The 8,982-nt window shown below is 35.5% G+C and overlaps 3 protein-coding genes across 4 annotated transcripts; 1 reads left to right on the top strand and 2 right to left on the bottom strand.

The window, feature by feature from the left end:
• Positions 1-518: 518 nt before the first annotated feature.
• Positions 519-1,217, bottom strand: LOC104647464 (agamous-like MADS-box protein AP3). Its single transcript, XM_010322879.2, has one exon. The coding sequence runs from the start codon at positions 1,215-1,217 to the stop codon at positions 519-521; it is 699 nt and encodes a 232-aa protein (XP_010321181.2).
• A 925-nt stretch (positions 1,218-2,142) lies between these two features.
• Positions 2,143-6,178, top strand: LOC101243892 (protein POOR HOMOLOGOUS SYNAPSIS 1). Of its 2 annotated transcripts, none has more exons than XM_010322628.4 (8): positions 2,143-2,561; positions 3,887-4,003; positions 4,720-4,785; positions 4,899-5,002; positions 5,111-5,307; positions 5,393-5,445; positions 5,584-5,611; positions 5,901-6,178. In XM_010322628.4, the coding sequence occupies exons 1-8, from the start codon at positions 2,259-2,261 to the stop codon at positions 5,957-5,959; spliced, it is 927 nt and encodes a 308-aa protein (XP_010320930.1). In that variant the 5' UTR covers positions 2,143-2,258; the 3' UTR covers positions 5,960-6,178. The 2 variants fall into 2 exon arrangements, with proteins under 2 accessions (XP_010320930.1, XP_069153977.1); XM_069297876.1 differs by having other exon boundaries at positions 2,160-2,561; positions 5,096-5,307.
• Positions 6,170-7,985, bottom strand: LOC101264930 (peroxidase 39-like). Its single transcript, XM_004239072.4, has 2 exons — positions 7,241-7,985; positions 6,170-7,113 (listed from the first exon to the last, which is right to left on the bottom strand). Exons 1-2 carry the CDS (start codon positions 7,982-7,984, stop codon positions 6,367-6,369), a joined length of 1,491 nt encoding a protein of 496 aa, XP_004239120.2. The 5' UTR covers position 7,985; the 3' UTR covers positions 6,170-6,366.
• Between the last annotated feature and the right edge of the window lie 997 nt (positions 7,986-8,982).

Below are 8,982 nucleotides of genomic sequence, written 5' to 3'. Positions count from 1 at the left end.
TTCGAATTAAATTTTTTGAATAACTGAGTAAAAATCAATGAAAATATATTTAAGTTAAAAAAATTTGAATGTCTGAGCAGAAATCGTATTGTTTGAGTATAACCCAAAGATTTTTTTTTATCATAAACTGTTTTGTATTTTTATATATATACATATATATATATTATCATTTGCTAATTTTCTATACCCATTTTCTTTTCTTTTCTTTTTGAAAAAAATATAAATAATCATTTGCCACTTTTCAATTAAAAAAATTCAATGTTTTTATCTGAAATTAATTCCTAAAACATAAAGCCGAGAGTGGAATTCTCGGAGACCACTGAACCCTCCATCTCATTATGCTATAGGATTCTTAGGATATCTATATGTATATTTTATTTGATATTTTAATACGAATATAAAATAAAATATGCAGAAACGCGAGTGAATTCGTCGGAATCAAATTTACTTTTTATCAAATGGCTGGAATCATCTTCAATAACAATAGAAAAGAAGTTAATCTACATAGATCAGTGGTTTTAATTAATACAAGTCGAAAATTCAGAAGTAGCGATGACTGGCCAAAGATGATCATCATACCCAAAATTCTGCACATTATTCAAATTGTTTACTGTCGCATTATCTCTCAGAAAATCAATTTCTTTGCCCCGATCATTAGCAGATTCATCACCACCAATCACCCAAAACTCAGCCGCCATAGCAATTTCTGTTTCTTGATTATACGCGTTGCTGTTTTCAAGTCGATTATGGGTTTCTTGATTAGCAAGTAAACTTTCTTTCGCACTTGAACTTGATCCTCCAACAACCCCATTCCCATAATTCATCATCTTCAGGAATTCAATTCTTCTATCCACAGCTTCTAATTTCGAATTCAATTTCACCAACAAACTTTCATTCGACTCTCTAAACACATCATTAAGCCACTGATTTTCATCATCATCGCAAAACAGAGCATGATTCTTTTTCGACTTTTTCTCAAAACACCCATCATCGTCAATTCGTTTTCTCTTGCCGTGACAGAGATTTTCTTTGTAGGATTGAATAATGGGGTTGAAATCAGTGGGATTTTCAGGCCATGTATCGACTTTTCCATTAGGATCAACAAGAATGACACAAGCTTTAACGTCACAGAGGATTGAAAGCTCTCTAGTTTTTTTCTTGATAGTTTCTTTTTTCTTCTTGTAATTTAGCATGTTGCCCTTATTCTTCTTCTCCATTGTGTGCCAAAGAAGAAAGAAAAGAGAGTAAGCTCAGGGGTTTATATTTTGACAAAATAGTCAAAACCCTTTAACTACACGCTTTGGGTCTTGTTACCCCCTTCAACAATTTTAATTATATTTTTATTTTATATTGCTTTTCTGTTTTCTTTCCGTTTTCATTTTGTTTTGTTTTTAAAATTTTCAACTTTTCTTACAATTTTTTTTCTTTCCATCATTTTTAAAATTGCTAAAGCTTTTAATAATTTCAATCAAAATTAAAATTTAAAATCCATTCTAAAAAATTAAATTTTAAAGTCTCCAAATATTGAAAACTATCAATCTTTTTTGTGATCATCACTTATTTTTCGTACAACTAATTCATTGCATATCCTACCGAATAACATCAAAGGATAACTTTTTCTTTTTTATTATTGTCGACCCTTTTTCAAAAAAAATTATTTCTTCAAACAAGAATCATGATAAATTTTCAATTAATGTTATGAAGGTTTAAGAAAAAATTTCACTCAATAACTTTTAATTATAAGCTTGCTCTGCTAATGTGAAAAATCATTTGGTCGAAGTAAAGAAAAAAAAGAGCAAGAAATAAAAGAGAAGAAGGATAATATTAAAATGAAAAGTAGAATAAAAAACACACAATATTTTCTTAATCTTTAAAAAGGTGAATGACGTGGCAGACGTGTGCCACTTATTTTTTGATATAAATTTGGGTGATGAATTTTCGTAAAGTGTAAGTGTATAGTAGAGAATACGATAATAGATGAGGAGACTTTTGACTATTTTTTTTTATTTTTTTCTTTTTATAGTTTTTAAGTAATAAACTTCTATGTGTGAGATTGATTAAATAAGGATATTTTATAAAATATATTTTTGAAATTAGCTAGTATTTCTCGATAAATATAAAATAAAGTGAATTCCAAATTTTGTACCAAATTTGACCCCTAACATAATTAGGTACACTTTGCTAGTAGCAGTATATGAGTGTTGCTTTCAGCATGATCTAAGCTAGTATATGCAGCAAACAACTAAAATTTTGAAAAAATGGCGGGATCACATTCACGGTCACCGATTACGGCGGCAGAGCAGGCGGCGCTGCCTTCTTCAATGTCGATCGCTACCGTAACCAACCACTGGGAAGTTCAATATGCTCGGTTCATTGTCTGTCCAGCTTCTCCTCACTCCTCTCATTCGTCTCTCATTTCTCTTTCTTCCATCGGACGGAAGGACGGTAAACGCGGCAAATGGATCTCCTCTGCCTCCATCGTTTCTCTCAAACTCCGCACCAGCAGCTTTGATCCTAATGGCGGTTTCATTCTCGTCGTCTCTCTCGGTGATAGAATCCTCGTGAGCACTTCCAATTCTGTTATTATTTCTTCTAATTGATTGATATATTTGTCGACTGAGTTTCTAAAGGATGAAGTGAATTAGTAAACGTACAATTTCGAACTTATTTCCATTATTTGATCTAAAATTTTGTTTTAATTTGATGTTGCTTTGAATTTACAGTAATTTGTAGTCCTTGCAGTCGCTACAACTAATTTAGTTTTGTTTCTGTGTTTCATTTTTTGATTGATAAAATTTGTTTGCTGAGTTTCTCTAAGGATGAAGTTGAAATCGAAAATGAAAATGCATAACTTCTGAATTTGAATGTTAGTTGTCAGCTGATTGTGAACTTATGATGCAATTTCTTTTAATTGGCGAAAACATTCCATTATATAGTACTATTAGTAGTTAATTTTAGTTTGAATTTGTTGATCATTAGATCTTAAGATTTGATTTATTTCTTCTAGCGGTTTCTTCCTTGTGTTGGTTCTCGCTCACAGAGTTAATGTGAGCATCAGCTGCTTTCCTGCTGATACTCCTTGTTATTAGGATGGATGCATCTGTTTGCTGAATTTCTGAAGGATCTCGTTGAATTTGAAAATAAACATGCATAATTTTCGAGTTCCGATGTTATTACCATCATGAAATTTACGATGTAATTGTTTATTTCTAACTTTAATCTATCTTTAAATTGTAGAGTCAATTAATTTTTGCATGAACTTGTTTACACTACGTGATCTCACTTTTACTGTGTTGGAGAACTGGTACTGCTTCTGTTTAATGCAAAAGTTGTGTTCTGGGTTTGTTTAAAATTGGTAAAATAATCACCGCAATTGCTTGAACGAAGGCAATTTCTTCTTGCTATGTTAGGAAAATTAATGATGCTTCCTTTTTCCAGGAGGGAAAGTTATATTGCTGATAGTAAAAATATCACGGGCACAGAGAAATGCAGAAGCAATCATGTATAGGTTTAAGTGCATCATTGAAACTATTGCAGGAGGGCCAATGCTGGTTTTTCTTGAATACTAGAGGCCTAATGTATTCTTGGTGTACTAATTCTCTGTTTGGTAGCATAAGATGTGGCACAGTTGTTACCTCTTGTTTGTCAGATAAACTTGTCTTACACGGCTTGAAGAGTTCTTTCATGCCGACCACAAGCATTATTCTTTTACATTATCAGCTTTCTTTTCTTAGCCATCTTACAGTTCTACAAGTAATGGATGTTACTTGCTGTGGTTCATAAACTCTTAGATGACGTGACAGTTAGTAGGTTTTCTGCATGAGAAGCTAAAAGAGAAATCCCATGCTTCTGACTTTTTTCTGGTTTCATTGTCTACTTCTCACAGGAAGAGCATTACATTTCACGGTTGATGTTCTCATGGCCTCAGGTATCATGTGTATCAGGTTTTCCAGCAAGAGGAAGTAGAGCCATCCTCGTGAGCTATAGGGATTCTGTTGGTCAGGTGAGCATTTGTTTTTTTTTGAAGTCATTGTTAATTATACATCAAGCTTTCTTTAAACCCCTATTCTTTTCAGCTAAAACGTCTTCTTTCTAGGAAAGATACACTAGACTGCTAGAGATATAACGAGATTAAGAAATGGATTAAGACAGAAGTAGCTCAAGAAAAGTAAAACTTAATTAGGTGAGGTGAACAATAGCTGAAGTTATAATAAGAAAAGGAGAAAGGCAAATAGTTGTGAAATACAAATATTGCATGGATGAAACTTGAATTAGCTAGTTTACCATGTCTATTAGTTATTATAGTAAGATGATTGTCCTCAACAAGTGCATAATTTGACATGAGAGTGGTGATATCCTTTGCTTAAAGAATTTGAACCATCTCAGATCTGGGCTCTGTAACTTAAGTAATGCATTTTATCCAAGATCTGTACCATCTAGTACGTAAGATAATAGACAGTCTTCAGAAATAGCCTGGGAAGTTCAGTTGACATAACTGTTGCAGGCATTGAGTCGTTCACTCAAGCTTCCTAGTTGTAATGTATGTTTTAACTTGCAAATTTAGGATATTATTCTATCAAAGCTTTGTCATACTGGACAATTCGAGATAAGTTGATTGTCAGTCTCCTCATTTCCAAATCCTTATGAAGGGAGTTATATGCATGGTTCTATGCGTAAAACCATTAATGTTGAACTTCAATTGTCCTTTTGTTTTTGCAGATTCAGAAATTCATCCTGCGGTTTTTGACAATCTATGAGATAGAGAATTTCATGAATGTTTTAAAGGTACTTAAATCTCTATGATGTTCTCTATGAGTTTCTCTCACACAGTGAATTTTGTTTCCTAAATAATTTACAACTATTTTCCTTCCTATGCTTTTTGTATGTGACATTCTTAGGGAAAGTTGGACAATGCAAATCCTCAACTCATTCCATGTGCTGAATTCGATTCAGCAATATCTTCCCAATCTGAGTTTAATCCTTTGGATGGAGCTTCACACAGGTGACATATACCACAGTTTCTTTAACACAAAATCCCATCTCAAGATATGTAGAGTTTACCCGTATTAAGTTATTAATGTATGATTTACTGAAGGTGTGGTTTTCTCAGGGAGAACAAAGGATGGATATGTGCAGCTTCCGGTGACTCTGCCCCCAATTACATGCCACTGAACTTGGCACCTGAATTTTCTCAAGATTCACATAAAGAGGAAACGAAACTAAGTCGTGAAGCTGATGAGATTCTTTCAGCTTTTCCTCCCAGTTTCACGTCCTTCTTGACGAACTGCTGCCCTGAAATTGATCAAGGTTCTTTACACCGGTCAACTAGTCACAATGTTCTCTACTTTCTGATTCAAAACTAGTACCATTAATAATTGTTAACTGGATGCAGTTGCTGCACAGTCAAGTATGACGAAGGAGGTTGACCTCAAAGACCAAATTGCGGTATGTTATCTGTTTAGATCTTGTATAAAGATCAGCTAAAGTTCTGCTTTCTCATAATTTTAAATGGCTGGCTGGCTGGGTCAAACTTATAGAGCTAACTATGTTCCAATGTATGATCCACCTGCTTAATTCTTGCAGAAATATCTTGAAGATTCTTCATTCCAAGGTATGTCTTCAAATGCTAAAGGCCCTTTTCCAGGTTTTGGTCGGTGAAACTTGCCCATCATTTGATATTTCATTCTTCTTTTTATTCAACTACTTTTTCCTTTTACTTGATGGGAAAGCCTTAAAGGAATTGTTCTTGAAGTGATCATCGAACCATTGTGAAAATTGCTGCTTAAGTAATATCTACACGAGTTGTAAATATGATCACTCGCAGTTGCATAAAGCAGCCATATGCAGATCTGATTTGACTGGTTTAGAGTACTAATTGGCCAAATTCCTGATATTGACAGATATGCTGGTCAAAATTGAGAAAGTCATCCATGAATTGGGAGATAATACAGTACTGTAGCTGCACCAAGAGGCTGACATATATATATACACAAATCATAGCTTGGTTTCCTCTTAATTTTTGAAACATGGGAATTCTTTTCGTTTTCTTTTGCAATTTACTTATATACTACATCAAAACAAGCAAACAGTTGTAACTTGTACTGGACAGTTATTCCGGTGAATTGTTGTTTTGAAGCAATTAGATTAGCTATCGAGTAAAATGGAGAAGTTCAAAAAATTGTGATTTCATTTGAGTCAAAAAATTGCTTTGTACATGGTGTTTAATTTGCTGCAGATGAGTAACCTACAGCTGTCATGCACCATCTACATATGTTTGTTAAATTAGTCCTATGAGCTTCTAAGGGGGGAAAATGAAGTGAAGAACCAATTCGATTTTGTTGCATGTTAGAGACTTATATCTAGTTTTCAGTTGACAAACCGGCATTGTTTCCTGATCTGCCCCTGGTCTCCCGTGAGCACTTGTATTGAAGTCAACTTATTCATGGCCTTACCAAACTTAATGAACCATCCGTTTTCATCGTCACCAAACTTCTGGATGAAGTCCTTTGTTCTGGGATCTTCATTCAAAAGTGCATCAGATTCAAGCAATGCTCTCTTCCCTGACAGCTGTTTGTAATAAACGGAGTCCATCTTGTACTGTGTGGTGGTATCAAAAGCCAGAGTACTCATTGGGGTGGTACATGTGAATTTCATAACTCCCGCGAGTCTTGGATCTACCATAGTAGCCTTCACTGGATTATCCACTCTGTAACGGAAGCTGAAACAGTGGGCTACTCCAATGGAGTGGGCACCAATTAGGACAACCAAATCCTCTTCAGTCAGGCCTTTCTTTTTAAACAGGTCAATCATCTTGTCCACTGTATTATCAGGAAGTGGGAGGTTTCCAATAACATTAGCTTCAAGGGATTCCATTCCATCACGACGTCCACCAGGCACGTCGTAGTAAGGGACACCTGATACAACAAATGCATCCCTTGACAAGTATACCAAAAGATCAGAGCATGAGACTATGCCAGGGCATTCTGCCTCAAGCTCAGCCTTGATCTCGTCAATGAGTTCAAATCCCCTAATTGTTGCACCATTGGTGGGGGCGAGTTTTTCTACCCTTGCACCACTTGGTGTCTTGTCTAAGAGTATAGACGCATCACATCCCTGTACATTAGATAAATGAATTTTCATGAAACTTTTAAGGGTTTCTTTTGGTTGTCATTGTTAAGAAAGCATAGCAAAACCTATTTTCAGAGGTGTACATTGTAGAATCTGCACACTGAAAACTTACATTGACAAAGCAATCATGGAACAGAAGACGCCCAATTGGAGCAGCCATGCTGGAATCATTCCCAAAAGCTCTGTTCATTCCATCCTTAATGATCTTCTCAGCATTCGGGCAAGTGCTATCGTAAAATCCCACTTGTAATCCAGCATGTTTGCGCTGCTCTTTAATTTCTTCCGGTGTTGGATGGTTCTGAGCAGCACCTGCCTGTTCAGGCACAGTTTGTTGGTCTGATGGATTTTGTGTTATAGGTGCACCCCCATATCCCATCGCCACAGGCGGCCCTTGAGTTGCTCCTGGATATCCTGCAGGTACATTGTTAGCAGGCACAGGATTAGGTGTTGGATCAGCTGGAACAGGGTTAACAGGCCCAGGATTAGGTGTTGGATCAACAGGCGTTGGAGTTGGATCAACAGGTGTAGTTGTAGGTGTTGAATCAACAGGCGTTGGAGTTACAGGTGCAGCATCTTCTTTAGCTACATCATCCTTATCATTATTACCAAAATTTGCCCACAGATCATGCACTGCCTTTGCCCTTCTTATCATTGCCTCCTTAACTTGCTTTTCGCTGAAGTGAGCAACAGTACTAACATGGATCGGTACATCATTGTTATCGTTTACTTGGCCAACTTCAGGTAGATGATCTACAAACGCTGAGGCCAGCGAAGGGAGGACAATGCAAATAAGAAAAAGACCAGCGAAAATCCTCGCCTTCCCTACCATCTTTCTAATAGCATTAAAATTGTTCATTGATATTCAATATATCCCATTTATAAACTTATTAAGCTTTGACTGTGAATAACTTGAGGCTATCATTGTTAATAGCCTGTAAACCTTAAAAAATCTTTGGGTAGTTATTTTTCATTTTGGTTGGACTAATAATCTTGTCAACCCTCAAAACAAGGGGGGGTCTTTCCTGACATATCTAACAACTTTAATTTATGTTCCTTTTTTCTTTTCTCAGTTCCCTAGCTGCTAGGATAAAAAATAAAAAATCTTGTACATCGTATTTCACTGATATATTATTATTCCGAGTTATTACCACTAAAAATTATTCTTGTATGGCCAACACAAGTAGTGTAACTTGTATATATGTGGTCGCGTTAATTTTGATGCAGCCAAAATTTGTATAAAAACAAGGTCTTGTTGCATTAGAAAAATCAAACGCATTCCTTTTCTAATATGTATATAGAGAATATTTATATATATATATATATATAACTTCTTATTCTTCATAATCTCACAAGAAAGACAATTTAAAGCAATAGCTATGTCTTCTAAGTATGCATTACTAGTTCTACTCTTTCCTCATTTCTTTTCGTCCTTAAGAAACTTTGTATTTGGCGTTCCAACTCAATTGTCTCAAATATACCCTTTTCCTTGCACGAATCAAATCAAGACATGTAGCTCTCTACTTTACCAGCACCAATAGTCTCAACAAAGATCAAATCGCGACATTTTACTCTGTCAACAAGTCACAAATAGAACCAATTACTCACTCGCGAGGGAAGCAAGACTATCTAGTCACAGTCCCTTGTACTTGCAAAAATGTTAATGGTACCATAGGATACATCTATGATACATTGTACACGTTGCAGCCTGGCGATGCATTTCCTAATGTATCGCGACAAATTTATAGTGGGGAAGCTTGGGAAGTTGGTAGAGAAGAGAGAAGTTATAGAGCTGGAGATGAAGTAACTTTCCATCTCTTGTGTGGATGTGGAGAAAAGGATGATTCTAAGCCTATT

This window comes from Solanum lycopersicum, chromosome 5 (assembly GCF_036512215.1).
Source record: "Solanum lycopersicum chromosome 5, SLM_r2.1".
Lineage (NCBI taxonomy): Eukaryota > Viridiplantae > Streptophyta > Magnoliopsida > Solanales > Solanaceae > Solanum > Solanum lycopersicum.
This window is presented reverse-complemented; position numbering and strand designations above follow the sequence as displayed.

What these genes read in the sequence shown, in the direction of transcription:
- LOC104647464 (XM_010322879.2), bottom strand. Translation starts at nt 1,217, where the DNA reads ATGGAGAAGAAGAATAAGGGCAACATGCTAAATTACAAGAAGAAAAAA.
- LOC101243892 (XM_069297876.1), top strand. Translation starts at nt 2,259, where the DNA reads ATGGCGGGATCACATTCACGGTCACCGATTACGGCGGCAGAGCAGGCG. An exon ending in TTGGATGGAGCTTCACACAG is followed by an intron (nt 5,003 to 5,095) that starts GTGACATATACC and finishes GATTTACTGAAG; the next exon opens with GTGTGGTTTTCTCAGGGAGA. An exon ending in ACCTCAAAGACCAAATTGCG is followed by an intron (nt 5,446 to 5,583) that starts GTATGTTATCTG and finishes TAATTCTTGCAG; the next exon opens with AAATATCTTGAAGATTCTTC.
- LOC101264930 (XM_004239072.4), bottom strand. Translation starts at nt 7,984, where the DNA reads ATGAACAATTTTAATGCTATTAGAAAGATGGTAGGGAAGGCGAGGATT. An exon ending in TCCATGATTGCTTTGTCAAT is followed by an intron (nt 7,114 to 7,240) that starts GTAAGTTTTCAG and finishes TCTAATGTACAG; the next exon opens with GGATGTGATGCGTCTATACT.